General features: G+C 39.1%; 1 protein-coding gene across 5 annotated transcripts in view; it reads right to left on the reverse strand.

The window, feature by feature from the left end:
- Positions 1-16378, reverse strand: part of HLTF (helicase like transcription factor) — a 59565-nt gene extending 43187 nt beyond the window's left edge. Inside the window, exons 1-3 of one of the 5 annotated variants that reach the window (XM_032630529.1) lie at positions 16128-16378; positions 14737-14944; positions 14-180 (exon numbers count right to left, since the gene is read on the reverse strand). In XM_032630529.1, coding sequence (XP_032486420.1) covers positions 14-180; positions 14737-14944; positions 16128-16147 — 395 coding nt within the window. In that variant the 5' untranslated portion in view covers positions 16148-16378. Of the gene's footprint in view, positions 1-13; positions 181-14736 lie in introns of all 5 variants that reach the window. The other 4 variants (XM_032630528.1, XM_032630531.1, XM_032630532.1 and 1 more) reach the window with 4 other exon arrangements.
- Positions 16379-18125: the final 1747 nt, after the last annotated feature.

Raw genomic sequence — 18125 nt, forward strand, 5'->3', positions numbered from 1 at the left:
AAAAGTGCATTACCCTTCAACTTGAGCCAATTTGTTGTCCATGATATAGGCCAAGGCAGCTGCAAGATCTTTCTTTATATGGCCGACCTGATTTCCATTCACATTGTTTACTTTAATTGCATTCTTATCATAAGGGTTATCGGGTTCTCGTTGTAAAGCAACCATTTCATTATTATTAACCTAATAAAAATAATAAACAGATATTATTATAAATAATAAACATGATGATACCTTTCTTCATCATACTTTATCTGGGATTTCCATTCATTTTTTAATGCTTACTGAGTAACACCACATATAAGAAATGCACATCTTCTTGGACTCATATTTCTATAGAAATATTAAAGAACATATTTTATAAGAATTCTTTTACAATATTTTCCTAATTTATATTCAATGGAAGTTAACCCTTGATATATAAAAAATACAATCAAAACTAACAGATGCACATTATCTAAAATTATTCAACATTGTAACTTCGAAAACAGGTAATCTCTTGAGTGCTTACTATGGGCCACACATTGTTCTAAGTACATTACACAGACTGACTTTTAAAACTGTCACAACCCTTTTGGTAGGTGTTATCATTATTTCCATTTTACAGATGAAGACACTAAAGCACAGAAAAGTTAAGTAACTTGCCCAAGGTCATAAAGTTAATAAGTAGCAGAGCTAGGATCTGAATCCAGGCAGGCCGGCTCCTAAGCCTAAATTCTCTAGAATCTCAAAGGGTTAAAAGGCATTAATTATAAGAGAGAATGGAACTGGAACAAGAAAATACATCCAGCCTTCAACTCATGCCATTATCTGATTGCACTTAATTAAAAATGGCCTGAGGGTGACATAATTGAAAATGGAAGAGTAAGGACTTCCAAAAATTCTCTCTTCCATAATAAAAGCAATGAAAAAACTGGCAAAAACTGTTTGAATCAACTTTTTCAGAACTCTGGAAACTAACCAAAGGATTGTAGAAACCTGGGGAGTCTTAATTCAAGAAAACAGCTGAATATCAGTGCCCTAGTCTCATCTCCAGCTCTCAGTTACACGATAGCCTTTAAAAATAACAACCTGCTGCACTTAATACAGCCTAGCAGTTACCAGAGTGAGCACACTGGAGCAGAATTTCAAAGATTTATTCCTATAGAATTGTCATTATTTGACCTGTATGGTGGTTCCCTAGAAGACCCCCACTTGCAAAGCTGTTTCTATTTGACCTCTGAGCTTACTCAGTACATAAAACGTTCTCCCTTGGGTGGGTGTTTGTCAAAAACAATTTTACAGGCAGTGGGTAACAGCTAGGGCAAACAAAACAATAACCAAAGGGCTTAAGAGGAAAAAGCGGAGAATAATATGTTCAAAGCTCCAATATATTCCTGGAAATCTAGAAGGCCAAATGCAAGCACAGGGCTGTATGCATGCTCAGGGCTGTGAATATGTTCAGGAAAGACCTGAGAAGGTCTTAAGCTCTCACCTCTGGCTAAACTTGAAGCTCTGAACAGGCAGGAAATAAAGGCTAAGGCAGAGCTGTCAACTGCCAAGCTGAGTGTTGAAGGAGTGCCCCAAATGCACACAGATCCTCTCAGTAAAGACTGGGAAATTTACTGGTTCTAGTTCAGTCATTACCTGACCACTAAGCTAACCAAATACAGATATCAGTGGCCAGACACAACAAAGACTTTCACAGGGTTAATTTAGCAAAAGTTACTAAACAAACAACAATAACCAAAATCAGCAACAACCAATCCAGGGGAGAAGGAAGAATCTGATTTCTAGAGCTGCCAAATTATTTTTTTTTAAGCTCACATTCATCATCACATATAGGTATTTTTAGTTGAAGTATAGTTGATTTATACTATTGTTAGTTTCAGGTGTACAGCACAGTGATTCAGTTATACATGTATATAAGTACACACACACACATATATATACACATATAATTTATAGATATATATAAAATCTATTCTTTTTCAGACTCTTTTCACTTACAGGCTATTACAAAATATTGCATATAGTTTCCTGTTCTATACAGTAGGTCCTTCTTGGTTATATAGCAGTGTGTATATTTTATCCCAAACTCCTAATTTATCCATCCCCCCCATTCCCCCTTTGGTAACCATAAGTTTGTTTTCTATGTCTGTGGATCTATTTCTGTTTTGTAAATAAGTTCATTTGTATTATTCTTTTTAGGTTCCACATATAAGTGATATCATACGATATTTATCTTTCTCTGTCTGGCTTACTTCACTTATTATGATAATCTTTAGGTCCATCCATGTTGCTGCAAAGGGCATTATCTCATTCTCTTCTATGGCTGAGTAATATTCCATTGTATAGATATACCATATCTTTATCCATCCATCTGTTGATAGACACTTAGGTTGCTTCCATGTCTTGGCTATTGTAAATAGTGCTGCAATGAACATTGGTGTGCACAGATCTTTTTGAATTACAGTTTTCTCTGGATGTATGCCCAGGAGTGGGATTACAGCATCATATGATTTAGAGTTGCTATATTATTTAAAACGTCTACTTTTCAACAACAACAAGAGAGACATGCAAAGAAACAAGAAAGTACAGCTCACACAAAGGAAAAAAGCTATCAATCATCTACCCATAAGGAAGCACAGATGCTTGACCTACTAGAAAAAAACTTAAGTTTTAATTTTAAATATGTTCAAAGATCTAAAGCAAACCATGTCTGCAGGAACTAAAGGAAAGCATGAGAACTATGTCTCACCAAATAGAAATTCTGGAGTCAAAATGTACGTAGATAACTAAAGTCTAAGATTCACTAAAGAGGCTCAAACATCAGATATGAGCAGGCAGAAGAAAGAATCAATGAAGTTGTTGACAGGTCAACTGAGACTATAACGTCTGAGGAACAGTTATAGTTTGAGGAACAGAAAGAAAAAAGAATGATGAAAGATGAACAGATCCTGTGGGATAACAGCAAGCATACCAACACACACATGATGAGAGTCTCAGAAGGAGAGGAGAAAAAGAGGTAGAGAGAATATCTGAAGAAATAATAGCTAAAAACTTCCCAAATTTGATGAAAAAACATTAATCTACATATTTAAGAAGCTCAACAGGGCTTCCCTGGTAGCACAGTGGTTGAGAGTCCACCTGCCGATGCAGGGGACATGAGTTTGTGCCCCAGTCTGGGAGGATCCCATGTGCCATGGAGCGGCTGGACCCCGTGAGCCATGGCCGCTGGGCCTGCACATCCGGAGGTTGTGCTCTGCAACAGGAGAGGCCACAACAGTGAGAGGCCTGCATACAGCCAAAAAAAAAAAAAAAAAAAAAAAAAGCTCAACAAACTCCAAGTAAAAAAAACTCAGACATTCAAACCCAGACACATCAAAATCAAACTGTGGAAAGTACACTGAAAGCAACTGAGAGAAACAACTCATTACATACAGGGGATCCTCAAAAAGATTAACATTTGATTTTTCACCAGAAACCATGGAGACCAGAATACAGTGGGATAACTTCTCAAAGTGCTAGAAGAAAAAAATTTGACCAAGAATTCTTTATCTGGCAAAACTATCCTTCAAAAATAAAGAAGAAATTAAGAAGTTCCCAGATAAACAAAAACTGACAGAATCCATCACTAGCTGACCTACCCTACAAGAAATATTAAAAGAAGACCTTCAGGCTGAAATCAAAGGCACTAGACAGTAACTTGAATCTACATGAAGAAATAAAAAGCACAGGTAAAGGTGATTACACAGGTAAATATAAAAGACAGTATAAAATTTTTTAATTGTAACTTTTCCCTCCTATCTGATTTAAAAGGACATAATCATTATAAACCTGTATTGATGAACATATGATGTTTATAAAGAATTAATCTGTATGAAAACAGCATAAAGAAGTAGGAAGGAAGACAACGGAACTATCTCAAAGCAAGGTTTTTATAAACAATTGAAATTAAGTTGCCATAAATCCAAACCAGATTCTTAGGAATTAAGATGTTAGTAATTCCCAAGGGCAACTACTAAGAAAATAACTCAAAATATATAATAAAGAAACAACCAGGGAACTACTATGGTACACTAGGAAATACTTGACACAAAAGATTTAACACAAAAGAAGGCGGAAATGAAGGCCAGACCCAAGGGCCACGTATTCTATGATTCCATTTACATAAAATGTCTAGAGTTAAGTAAATCCACAGAAACAGAACATAAATTGATGGATGCCATGGGCTAAGGGGAGAGCGTAATATGGAGTGATTACTAATGGGTACAGGGTTTTGGGAATGATGAAAATGTTTTGGAATCAGACAGTGCAGATGGTTTTACAACCTTGTGAATATCTAAAAACCACTGAATTGTACACTTACAAATGATAAATTTTATGGTACGTGAATTACCTAAATTTTTTTAACTGCCTGAAAAATACACAAGAAACCTGCTTTAAACCTCTCCCAGCATCTGTTTACTGACTCAAGAGACTACAGCCTGACCAACCAGATTATCAGACAAATATTCCTCTCTAATAATTCTCTCTAATAATTCCTCTTTGAAGACATTCTGTGAGGCATAGCTCTGTTCTCTACCAGACCGCCTCCCCATTGCCACTGCTTATAGCATGATCTTCGTTAAACCAGATATGCAAATTCCAGAAAATATATAACCAAAAAAAGTAGGGCAAAACGTTGAGACTATAAAAACAAACAAAACATGATCCAAGCACATGACAAAAAAGGATATATTAGTAAAACAAGATTAAGATGACAACAAAAAGACAGAAATAGGACTAATTATAACAATACTTTTGGAATAGAATGGAAAAGAAATAATCTACTTTATTATAAAATAAAGATTTTGATGGGTCAAGACGTAAAAAATGTAAACATAAGCAAATTGAAAACATTTTTAAAAAGTTAAAAATTAATAATGCCACCAATACTATATAACAAATCTTAGGTGATACAGCCAATGTCGTACTTTGAAGAATGTTTAAAAGATTAAAATCTTTTATTATTAACATTAAGTGTTCGAATCAAGAATGCAAAAATAAAATAAAATAAAATAAAATGGACCTAAGGAAAATAGGATAACAGAATGTAAAAGAGAAATCAATGACCAAAGCAAGATGATAGACTGTTGTGCCGGGAGGAACCAAGATGGCGGAGTAGAAGGACATGCTCTCACTCCCTCTTATGAGAACACCAGAATCACAACTAGCTGCTGGACAATCATTGACAGGAAGACACTGGAACTCACCAAAAAAAGATACCCCACATCCAAAGACAAAGGAGAAGCCAAAATGAGATTGTAGGAGGGGTACAATCACAGTAAAGTCAAATCCCATAACTGCTGGGTGGGTGACTCACAGACTGGAGAACACTTATTCCACAGAAGTCCACCCACTGCAGTGAAGGTACTGAGCCCCCTGTCAGGCTTCCCAACCTGGGGGTCCAGCAATGGGAAGAGGAATTCTCAGAGAATCAGAATTTAAACCCTAGTGGGATTTGATTGCAGGACTTTGACAGGACTGGGGGAAACAGAGACTCCACTCTTGGAGGGCACAAAGTAGTGTGCGCATCGGGACCCAGGGGAAGGAGCAGTGACCCCAGGGGAGAATGAACAAGACCTACCTGTTAGTGTTGGAGGGTCTCCTGCAGAGGCGGGGGGTGGCTGTGGCTCACCCTGGGGACAAGGACACTGGCAGCAGAAGTTCTGGGAAGTACTCCTTGGTGTAAGCCCTCCCAGAGTCTGTCATTAGCCCCACCAAAGAGCCCAGGTAGGGTCCAGTGTTGGGTTGCCCCAGGCCAAACAACCAACAGGGAGGGAACCCAGCCCACCCATCAACAGTCAAGTGGATTAAAGTTTTACTGAGCTCTGCCCACCAAAGCAACAGTCAGCTCTACCCACCACCAGTCCCTCTCATCAAACCTCTTAGATAGCCTCATCCACCAGAGAGCAGACAGCAGAAGCAAGAAGAACTACAATCCTGCAGCCTGTGGAACAAAAACCACATTCACAGAAAGATGAAAAGGGAGAGGGCTATATACCAAATGAAGGAACAAGATAAAACCCCAGAAAAACAACTAAATGAAGTGGAGATAGGCAACCTTCCAGAAGAGGAATTCAGAATAATGATAGTGAAGATGATCCAGGACCTCAGAAAAAGAATGGAAGCAAAGATCGAAAAGATGCAAGAAATGTTTAACAAAGACATAGAAGAATTAAAGAACAAAAAAACAGAGATGAACAATAAAATAAATGAAAACTACACTAGAAAGAATCAAGAGCAGGATAACTGAGGCAGAAGAATGGATAAGTGACCTAGAAGACAGAATGGTGGAATTCACTGCTGCGGAACAGAATAAAGAGAAAAGAATGAAAAGAAATGAAGACAGCCTAAGAGACCTCTGGGACAACATTAAACGCAACAACATTCACATTATAGGGGTCCCAGAAGGAGAAGAGAGAGAGAAAGGACCAGAGAAAATATCTGAAGAGATTATAGTCGAAAACTTCCCTAACATGGGAAAGGAAATAGCCACCCAAGGCCAGGAAGCACAGCAAGTCGCATACAGGATAAACCCAAGGAGAAACACACCGATACACAGAGTAATTAAATTGGCAAAAATTAAAGACAAAGAAAAATTATTGAAAGCAGCAAGGGAAAAATGACAAATAACATAAAAGGGAACTCCCATAAGGTTAACAGCTGATTTCTCAGCAGAAACTCTACAAGCCAGAAGGAAGTGGCATGATATACTTAAAGTGAGGAAAGGGAAGAACCTACAACCAAGATTACTCTACCTGGCAAGGATCTCATTCAGATTCGATGAGGAGCCAAAAGCTTTACAGGCAAGCAAAAGCTAAGAGAATTCAGCACCACCAAACCAGCTCTACAACAAACGCTAAAGGAACTTCTCTAAGTGGGAAACACAAGAGAAGAAAAGGACCTATAAAAACAAACCCAAAACAATTAAGAAAATGGTAATAGGAACATACATATCAATAATTACCTTAAATGTGAATGTATTAAATGTTCCAACCAAAAGACATTCAGGCTTGCTGAAAGGATCCAAAAACAAGACCCATATATATGCTGTCTACGAAAGACCCACTTCAGACCTAGGGACACATACAGAATGAAAGTGAGGGGATGGAGATGGAAAAAGATATTCCATGCAAATGGAAGTCAAAAGAAAGCTGGAGTAGCAATACTCATATCAAATAGACTTTAGAATAAAGAATGTTACAAGAGACAAGGAAAGACACTACATAATGACCAAGGGATCAATCCAAGAAGAAGATATAACAATTATAAATACATATGCACCCAACATAGGAGCACCTCAATACATAAGGCAACTGCTAACAGCTCTAAAAGAGGAAATCGACAGTAACACAATAATAGTGGGGGACTTTTAACACCTCGCTTACACCAATGGACAGATCATCCAAAATGAAAATAAATAAGGAAAAACAAGCTTTAAATGATACAACAGACCAGATAGATTTAATTGATATTTATAGGACGTTCCATCGAAAAACAGCATATTACACTTTCTTCTCAAGTGCGTATGGAATATTCTCCAGGATAGATCACATCTTGGGTCACAAAGCAAGCCTCAGTAAATTTAAGAAAACTGAAATCATATCAAGCATCTTTTCTGACGACAACGCTATGAGATTAGAAATCAATTACAGGGAAAAAACCGTGAAGAACACAAACACATGGAGGTTAAACAATACATTACTAAATAACCAAGAGATTACTGAAGAAATCAAAGAGGAAATCAAAAAATACCTAGAGACAAATGACAGTGAAAACACAAAGATCCAAAAACTATGGGATGGCAGAGCGGCTGGGCCTGTGAGCCATGGCTGCCGGACCCGCGCGTCCGGAGCCTGTGCTCCGCAACGGGAGAGGCCACAGCAGTGAGAGGCCCGCGTACTGCAAAAAACAAACAAACAAAACCTATGGGATGCAGCAAAAGCAGTTCTGAGAGGGAAATTTATAGCTATACAAGCCTACCTGAAGAAACAAGAAAAATCTCAAATATACAATATAACCTTACACCTAAAGGAACTAGAGAAAGAAGAACAAATAAAACCCAAAGTTAGCAGAAGGAAAGAAATCATAAAGATCAGAGCAGAAGTAAATGAAATAGAAACAAAGAAAACAATAGCAAAGATCAATAAAACTAAAAGCTGGTTCTCTAAGGATAAACAAAATTGATAAACCATTAGCCAGACTCATCAAGAAAAAGAGGGAGAGGACTCAAATCAATAAAATTAGAAATGAAAAAGGAGAAGTTACAACAGGCACCACAGAAATACAAAGCATCTTAAAAGACTACTACAAGCAACTCTATGCCAATAAATTGGACAACCTGGAAGAAATGGACAAATTCTTAGAAAGGTATAAACTTCCAAGACTGAACCAGGAAGGTATAGAAAATATGAACAGACCAATCACAAGTAATGAAATTGAAACGGTCATTAAAAATCTTCCAACAAACAAAAGTCCAGGACCAGATGGCTTCAAGGTGAATTGTAACAAACATTTAGAGAAGAGCGAACACCCACCCTTCTCAAACTCTTCCAAAGAACTGCAGAGGAAGGAACACTCCTGAACTCATTCCATGAGGCCACCATCACCCTGATACCAAAACCAGACAAAGATACTACAAAGAAAGAAAATTACAGACCAGTATCACTCATGAATATAGATGCAAAAGTCCTCAACAAAATACTAGCAAACAAAATCCAACAACACATTAAAAGGATCATACACCATGATAAAGTGGAATTTATCCCAGGGATATAAGGATTCTTCAATGTAAGGAAATCAATCAATGTGATACACCATATTAACAAATTGAAGAATAAATACCATATGGTCTCATCTCAATAAATGCAGAAAAAGTTTCTAAAAAATTCAACACCCATTTATGATAAACACTCTCCAGAAAGTGGGCATAGAGGGAACCTACCTCAACATAATAAAGGCCATATACGACAAACCCACAGCAAACATCATTCTCAATGGTGAAAAACTGAAAGCATTTCCTCTAAGATCAGGAACAAGACAAGGATGTCCACTCTCACCACTATCATTCAACATAGTTTTGGAAGTCCTAGCCACAGCAATCAGAGAAGAAAAAGAAATAAAAGGAATACACATTGGAAAAGAAGAAGTAAAACTGTCTCTGTTTGCAGATGTCATGTTACTATACACAGAAAATCCTAAAAATGCCACCAGAAAACTACTAGAGTTAATCAATGAATTTGATAAAATTGCAGGATACAAGATTAATGCACAGAAATCTCTTGCATTCCTATACACTAATGATGAAAAATCTGAAAGAGAAATTAAGGAAACACTCCCATTTACCAATGCAACAAAAAGAATAAAATAACTAGGCATAAACCTACCTAGGGAGACAAAAGACCTGTATGCAGAAAACCATAAGACACTGATGAAAGAAATTAAAGATAATACCAACAGACAGAGAGATATACCATGTTCTTGGATTGGAAGAATCAATATTGTGAAAATGACTACACTACCGAAAGCAATCTACAGATTCAATGCAATCCCTATCAAATTACCAATGGCATTTTTTACGGAACTAGAACAAAAAATCTTAAAATTTGTATGGCGACACAAAAGACCCCAAATAGCCAAAGCAGTCTTGAGGGAAAAAAAACCAAGCTGGAGGAATCAGACTCCTTGACTTCAGACTATATTACAAAGCTACAGTAATCAAGACAATATGGTACTGGCACAAAAACAGAAACATAGATCAATGGAACAAGATAGAAAGCCCAGAGATAAACCAATGCATCTATGGTCAACTAATCTATGACAAAGGAGGCAAGGATATACAATGGAGAAAAGACAGTCTCTTCAATAAGTGATGCTGGGAAAACTGCACAGCTACATGTAAAAGAATGAAATTAGAACACTCCCTAACACCATACACAAAAATAAACTCAAAATGGGTTAGAGACCTAAATGTAAGACTGGACACTATAAAACTCTTAGAGGAACACATAGGAAGAACACTCTGACATAAATCACAAAAAGATCTTTTTTGATCCACCTCCTAGAGTAACAGAAATAAAAAGAAAAATAAACAAATGGGACCTAATGAAACTTAAAAGCTTTTGCAAAGCAAAGGAAACCATAAACAAGACGAAAAGACAACCCTCAGAATGGGAGAAAATATTTGCAAAGGAATCAACGGACAAAGGATTAATCTCCAAAATGTATAAACAACTCATGCAGCTCAATATTAAAGAAACAAACAACCCAATCCAAAGATGTGCAGAAGACCTTAATAGACATTTCTCCAAAGAAGACATACACATGGCCAAGAAGCACAGGAAAAGCTGCTCAACATCACTAATTATTAGAGAAATGCAAATCAAAACTTCAATGAGGTATCACTTCACACCAGTTAGAATGGGCTTCATAAGAAAATCTACAAACAAATGCTGGAGAGGGTGTGGAGAAAAGGGAACCCTCTTGTACTGTTGGTGGAAATGTAAATTGATACAGCCACTATGGAGAACAGTATGGAGGTTCCTTAAAAAGTAAAAATAGAATTATCATATGATCCAGCAATCCCACTACTGGGCATATACCCAGAGAAAACCATAATTCAAAAAGACACATGCACCCCAATGTTCATTGCAGCACTATTTACAATAGCCAGGTCATGGAAGCAACCTAAATGCCCAACAACAGACGAATGGATAAAGAAGATGTGGTACATATATACAATGGAATATTACTCAGCCATAAAAAGGAACAAAACTGGGTCATTTTTTGAGATGTGGATGGATCTAGAGACTGTCATACAGAGTGAAGTAAGTCAGAATGAGAAAAACAAATATTGTATATTAACACATGTATGTGGAACCTAGAAAAATGGTACAGATCAACCAGTTTACAGGGCAGAAGTTGAGACACAGATGTAGAGAACAAACGTATGGACACCAAGGTGGGAAAGCCACAGGGGTGAGGGGATGGTAGTGTCCTGAATTGGGCGATTGGGATTGACAAGTATACACTGATGTGTATAAAACTGATGACTAATAAGAACCTGCTGTATAAAAATATTACAAAATTTTAAAAAAAGAAAGATGATAATCATAAAAAAATCCAAGAAAGATTACTTGAAAAGATGAAACAGATAAATCTCTATCAAGGCTAATGAATAAAAAGTAAGAATAGATACAAATACATAACACAAACAATGAAAAGAGGAATACAACCATAAACACAGTTTTACATGTATATGACTACTATGCAAACTCCGTGGCAGTAAGTTTGAAAATATAAATGGATGCTTTTCTTTAAAAATATGAATTGCCAAAATTGACTCAAGACGTATCTGAATTATGGTGAGTTTGAATGAAGCCGGACTTAAAAAGTACACACTATATGACTCAATGTATATGAAGCTCTAGGGAATTCCCTGGCAGTCCAGTGCTTAGGACTCCGTGCTTCCACCACAGGGGGTACGGGTTCAATCCCTTGTCAGGGAACTAAGGTCTCACATTTCTGCATGCCGCGTGGCGCAGCCAAAAAAAAAAGTATATGAAGCTCTAGAATAAGCTAAACTACAGTGATAGAAGTCAGACTGGTGGTTCTTCAGGCAGAGGCAGGGATGAAGGACTGCAACAGAATACAAGAGAACTTTAGAGGTAATGGAAATGATCTATATGTTGATGGGGTGGTGATGATCAGGTACATATCTTTGTTAAAACTCTTAGAATCATACACTTCAAATGCTTGCATTTATAAATATATATATATATAAATCACATCTCAATAAAGCGGAAAAAAGTTGAAAATAATAAAAAGCATGCAAAGATAAATACCTGAATTTTTATTACAAGATTTCTGTCAGTTATGAACTCGAAAATATCAACAAGAAAAAGTACAATAAAGATCTGTATTGACATGAAAAGATATTCCTAATATTTTACTTTAGAAAACGTGGTTACTACAGTATACATAATATGATCCTCTTTTTTTTTTTGCGGTACGCGGGCCTCTCACTGCTGTGGCCTCTCCCGCTGCGGAGCACAGGCCCCAGACGCACAGGCTCAGCGGCCATGGCTCATGGGCCCAGCCACTCCGCAGCATGTGGGATCCTCCCGGACCGGGGCTCAAACCCACGTCCCCTGCATCGGCAGGCGGACTCTCAACCACTGCACCACCAGGGAAGCCCTGATCCTCATTTTTATTAATATATAATACGATTTAAAGTCACATGTATATTTTCTCAGAGTGAAGCGTGGAGGACACAACATAAGTTGTGATTCTGGATTCAGGTAGAGTTGATACTTTTTCTTTTAGCCATTTTAAAATAATAAATGTGTATTACTTATAAAATAAATAATATACATTTTGTAAAATGAAAAAATTAATGATTAGTTTTAATCAGCTCATCACATTTGTATTAGCTTACCAGTGTCACAGAAATTATTCTAAAATCAACAAATAGTGATAGTTCTAAGATCAATAATAAGCATGATCTAATATTTCACAATGGCTTAAAATAATTTAAAAACAATGTTACATTTTGAAAATATTTCACAAATCCAAAATAGGAAAGTTCCGAAATGAATATGAGAGCTAGAGAACAGGTGGATATATGAACTGAGAACTGACAGATCTCAGGAAAAAATTAGAAAAGAAAAACGATTTCAGAATTAAAGAATAAAGTAGAAAGAACACAAAAGTGAACAGATCTTGTAAAAAACATGCTAAGGGAAATAAATGATGAAAAACAGAAAAGTGAAAAAATATGATAAAAAGGATTTCAGAGGAACAGGCATTTACATACGGCATACGTATACGCACGTATACGCAGAGGAGATGTAATACCGAGAGAACAGAATGGAGTCCTTTGAAGAAAAACAAGCTCTGAAACAAAACAAACATTTAAAACCATAATTAGGGCTTCCCTGGTGGCGCAGTGGTTGAGAGTCCGCCTGCCAATGCAGGGGACACAGGTTCGTGCCCCAGTCTGGGAAGATCCCACATGCCACGGAGCGGCTGGGCCCGTGAGCCATGGCTGCTGGGCCTGCGTGTCCGGAGCCTGTGCTCTGCAACAGGAGAGGCCACAACAGTGAGAGGCCCGCGTACCGCAAAAAAAACCAAACAAACAAACAAAAAAAAAAATTAAAGTTTTCTGAAATAGAAGAAAATGAAGTTACAGAACAGTCAACACTAAGACATTGCCTAATGAAACTTTTGGACTTTCAAGATAAGGAAAAATATCCTTTAGTTATCCAAGCAAAATAATTCCAATTGATCTACATGGGAGAGAAATCATATTGGCATCAGAATTTTAACCAGCAACATTTTATACAACACCAACATATTATGGAGAGAAAATATGGGTCAAGGATTTTATATTCAACCAAATTGTCCTTGAAGCATATTAAGTACCACAAGTACAAACAACAAAACTCAGGAAATATTGTTCCTTCCTAAGGAATCTCCTAGACAACACACTTCAGACAACCATAAAATGACCTGAGAAGCTCTAATATTACAAAGAAAATATGAGAGAATAAAACACTAGACAATTCTTTCCCAAGGAATCTCCCACAAAATATACTTCAGACAACCAAAAAATGATCTGAGAAGCTTCGCCATAAGAAAAATATGGGGGAATGGAAGAACTGGTAAATCCAACTTTCCATAAAACAATATATGCAGTTTCTGCAATAAATCAATGACATGAAACAAAGAGCAGGGAAGTGACTTACATAACAACCAAAGGTACTATTATTAACTTGTTTTGATCCCGATTCAAACAAATTAACAATAAAAAGGCATTTTTAAACAATTAAGAAAACTGATTATGTTCTAGTTATAGGATGTAATAAAGAATTATTATTAATTTTGTTAAGTACAACGATGTAAGAAAATGCCTGAATTTTTTTAGAGATACACACTTAAATGTTGTAAAGTGATACAGCTGGAATATTTAATACCCAAGAAAAAGAGAAAAAGTGATGAAGCTAATCTGCAAAAAACTTGTTAACTACTGAATCTGGATCATGGGTATATGGAAGTTTACTGTATTATTCTTCTTTTATGCATGATATATCATCCAGATAACACAGAGGCATACTAGACAACCACGACAAAGACAACTGCTTTCTCCATCTTTGTCTCTGTTCTCTTCTCTCTCTCTCTCTCACACACACACACACACACATACAAACACACAATGCAGAGAATAGAGATACAAAAAGATAAACACAGGAAGAAAAAAAAGTACCTAAAAATAGGCAATTCCCTTATCTAGTATGAACTGATCTTCCTAAATTAAAAATATTAAAGTGTAGAAATGTGCTAAGGGACAGGAGAGGAGAAAGCAATGGACTGACTTGGAAGTCATTTTGCAAATGTACCACATAGTATCTGTGCTTTTTGAGCAAATCATTTAACCTTCCTGAGCTTCACTTCTACAAGGGGATAATAGATGTCCTATCTACCTCAGAGACACTGTAATGATCAAATGAGACCATACAGGAAACAATGCTTTGTATATTATAACCATGATATAAAGTAAAAGAATATTAATGATTAGGTATTTGTTATCTCTTGCCCAGATATATTTCAATTACTTAAAGTAAATATTTACTGCATATATCACCTTCTAATCCTTATTTTCTACGTAAATGACATATCATATCACATTAACTTAATATCTAATGTTATACTCACTACTCCTGTGTAATAGCGTAGTCCAACTACATGACCTCTCAAAGTTCCAAATAAAACTGAATCTAGCTCTTCATCGCTCGTTAGGAAATCATCTGGAGGAATAATATCTTGGAATTCAAAACGAGGAAAGAAAGTTGGATATGAGAGGCGTGGAAAATTTCCATGGACTCCGTACTGGACAGTTTGCAAGTACTTCCAAACAGGATCTCTATTAAAAAAACAAAAACAACAACAAAAAAACCACACACACAGAAAAACAATACAATATTTAACCAAATATTTCTCAAAGACCATACCATATTTAAAGGCCAATTGTTTTCTCACATTTTACTTCAACAAATTAAATCTTATGTGGGAAGTGCTGTATAAAGATTGATCGCGTTCCTCTGGTTAAAGCAAGAATTGGAGTGACAGAGGTTTCTAGAAACCCTACCTGTTCAATAATGTGCCTTCTACCCTGAGGTATTCAAAGTGAAAACCCCAATAAGGGTTCACAAATCTCTTTCCTAGTCTGCATCACCTACTTAAACTGAAATATATGTGATGTCTGTAACTAATTATACACCAAAATTTCAACACATCTTGAGCTAGAAGAGACCTGAAAACACTTAACTTTTTTACACGAAGCCATTTATAGCTCTACAAATAATACATCCAGCAACCACTACTTTAATTCCCTTCGACTAGAACCCTTATTTTATTCAGGTATCCTAACGGTGCCATCATGGGACGCTGACCTCAAGCCCCCGACTCCCATTGGTTTAAGGGTAACCTCAACCCCCCGATGGAGAATTGTTTCCGGAACGGGTATGTAAACCAATTTGGACAATGAAAAGTAAGAGGAAGTCGGCTGGGAGAGTTCCAGGAAGCTTCTACTTTGCTAAGAACGGAGAGAAGCTATTTCCCCTGCGTTCTCCTTACACGTCACGCGTCCAGCTTTTGGCTCCTCTGCAGATATGTATTTGCACGTCTGTGCATACACATCAATTGTGAGGTGCTTGGGGACAGGGGCTGTCTTACCCGGCCCTTTCGGCCGAGCACAATGCCCGGCGCACAGTGGGTATCTCATGGGTGTTTTATGGAATAAAGCACAGGGCGAGAAGAGACACCGGCTAAGGAGTGGAGCTCAGAGCCCCAGGCCCCCTACAGACCTTGACAGAGATTTCCCCAACGCCCTGGCAAGAGACTCGCCTGAGGAGCCTCCCCTCGCCCGCGGAGACTCTGCATTTATTTCTCCCGCGGCTATAGGAGCCGCCAGCGGGACGAACGCCAGCTGCGCAGCTCGCAAGGGGAACGCGAAGGAAACGCGGGGAAGGTCAGGTTCATCTGGGGACGCGGCCACGCCGTTACCCTCGGCGCCCCACCCCCTCCGCCCCCTTCACCCCCTTCACCTCTTGAACATCCAGGACATGGCGCTGAGTGGATGACGAGAGGTACTCAGGCGCCCGGTTTCGTTCTCCAGCCGCCTGGATAAGCCTCCTTCCAGGCCCCGGGGCCGAAAAGCCTGGGACAGGTTCCGAGGGCCGAAGCAAGAGCGCGCTTCGGCAAGGTAAGACGCAGCAAGCCGAGCCAGAAGTCGACGCCGTCTCCTTCCAGCAGCAATGTGAGAGGCCAGCGACGCTTTGTGACTGGCACCCGGAACGTCCAATCCCGAGGAGGAGCCTACGGAGACCAACCAAGCAGAGCACAGAAGGGTGAGCAACTCCGCCCCGCGCAGCGATTCAAAGACGGGAGGAGGGGGTCCCGGCTGCAGGGGCGGTTCCATCCGGGTTCTTCCCCGCCCCCAAGGCAGGGGCGAGGGAAAGCCACGAGGTTCGAGGAGCCCGCCTGCAGTGCACAGGATGTACACGTTTCTGTTTGATTCCCCGACTAGGTGAAAGGGCGACGCCTCTCCTTTCCGCTGTTTCCCTCAGGCCCTAAGCCTCGGCCCCATTCTTCAGGTCCTACCACCATCCTGCCTCTAATTTTCCCTTTATCTTATGGGACATGTAGTAGTGTCTTCCACTGCGTAAGCTCCTTTCCTTCGTTTATCTGCGGTGAATCCGGGTAGTTGCCCTCAAAATATGCATTTTAAGCCCCACGAGCGAATCAATGAGCCACACCGGGTACAGAGAGCTTAATCGCAATTTAGATTTATGGCGTTCCCCCTGCATCTCTCCATCTCTCCCTCTCCCCCTCTCCCACCACCCCCACCTTTTTGAGGGGGGGGATTTTCATTTCTACTAGAGGAAAGCCATAAAATGTGATGAGAGCACAAGAACCTTGTTGGTGGCAGCTGGAAGTGGCCCAGCCTCCCCTGAGGGCATGTGGCTGTCCCTGCAGGGTGGGAAGAAGCTGGTTTTCCTCGGGGAACTGTAGGGGTCGCTCCCGAGTGCTCCGTGGACGGCTTCTGAGAATCTGAGGAGACAGGAGAATTCAGCTTTGAGTGGGTGGGCCAGTTCGTCCCGCTGCCAGCCAAGGTGCTGGCAGGGCTGGTCCTCTACGCCTTGGGAGCCTTGTGTAATACCTGGTGCAGCAACAGCACCGGGGTAAGAAGCTGGTGGTGGCCCTGACCTGTGCTTATGGCTAGGTGTTAACTGTCAAGAGATGTGCAGGATTCAAGAGGAAAAGTATTTGAGAAAGTGATTAGTATTGACCCTTGCCCTTCAAAGAGTGGTCCATTTCACACTTCCATCAGCAGAGTAAGAGAGATGGTCGATGAAACAGTTTTTCAGGAGGCATTTGTTCACTATCTTAAACTATTCGATCTGTAAATACGAAGCTGCAGTAGAATGAGAAATAAAATTTTCAGCAACTTATTACTTCATCTCACTAAACAGAAGGAAGATGAAGGGAGTGGCATTTCAAGTTACTTTAGTTATTTTTTAAATTAATTATTTATTTTCGGCTGCGTTGGGTCTTTGATGCTGCGTGCAGGCTCTCTCTAGCTGCAGCGAGCAGGGTCTGCTCTTCATTGCGGTTTGAAGTCTTCTCATTGCGGTGACTTCTCTTGTTGCGGAGCACGGGCTCTAGGCACGCGGGCTTCAGTAGTTGTGGTTCGCGGGCTCTAGAGCACAGGCTCAGTAGTTGGGGCGCGTGGGCTTAGTTGCTCCGCGGCGTGTGGGATCTTCCCAGACCAGGGCTCGAACCCGTGTTCCCTGCATTGGCAGGTGGATTCTTAACCACTGCACCACCAGGGAAGCCCTATTTTAGTTATTTTACTTTCTTCTGGAAGTATTATGAGGCAAATGGCAGTATAGTTCAATTTCGAATGTGCCAGATCTAAATAATTTCTTAAAAAATATGCCAGAAAATGCCCAAATTGAAAATGTTTTGTGTGTAAAGTTAATAAAGAAGTTATGCTCGTCAGACTGAAAGATAAATTTCAAATCTGGCAATACCTATCAGGT

The sequence above is a fragment of the Phocoena sinus genome, chromosome 4 (assembly GCF_008692025.1).
Source record: "Phocoena sinus isolate mPhoSin1 chromosome 4, mPhoSin1.pri, whole genome shotgun sequence".
NCBI lineage: Eukaryota > Metazoa > Chordata > Mammalia > Artiodactyla > Phocoenidae > Phocoena > Phocoena sinus.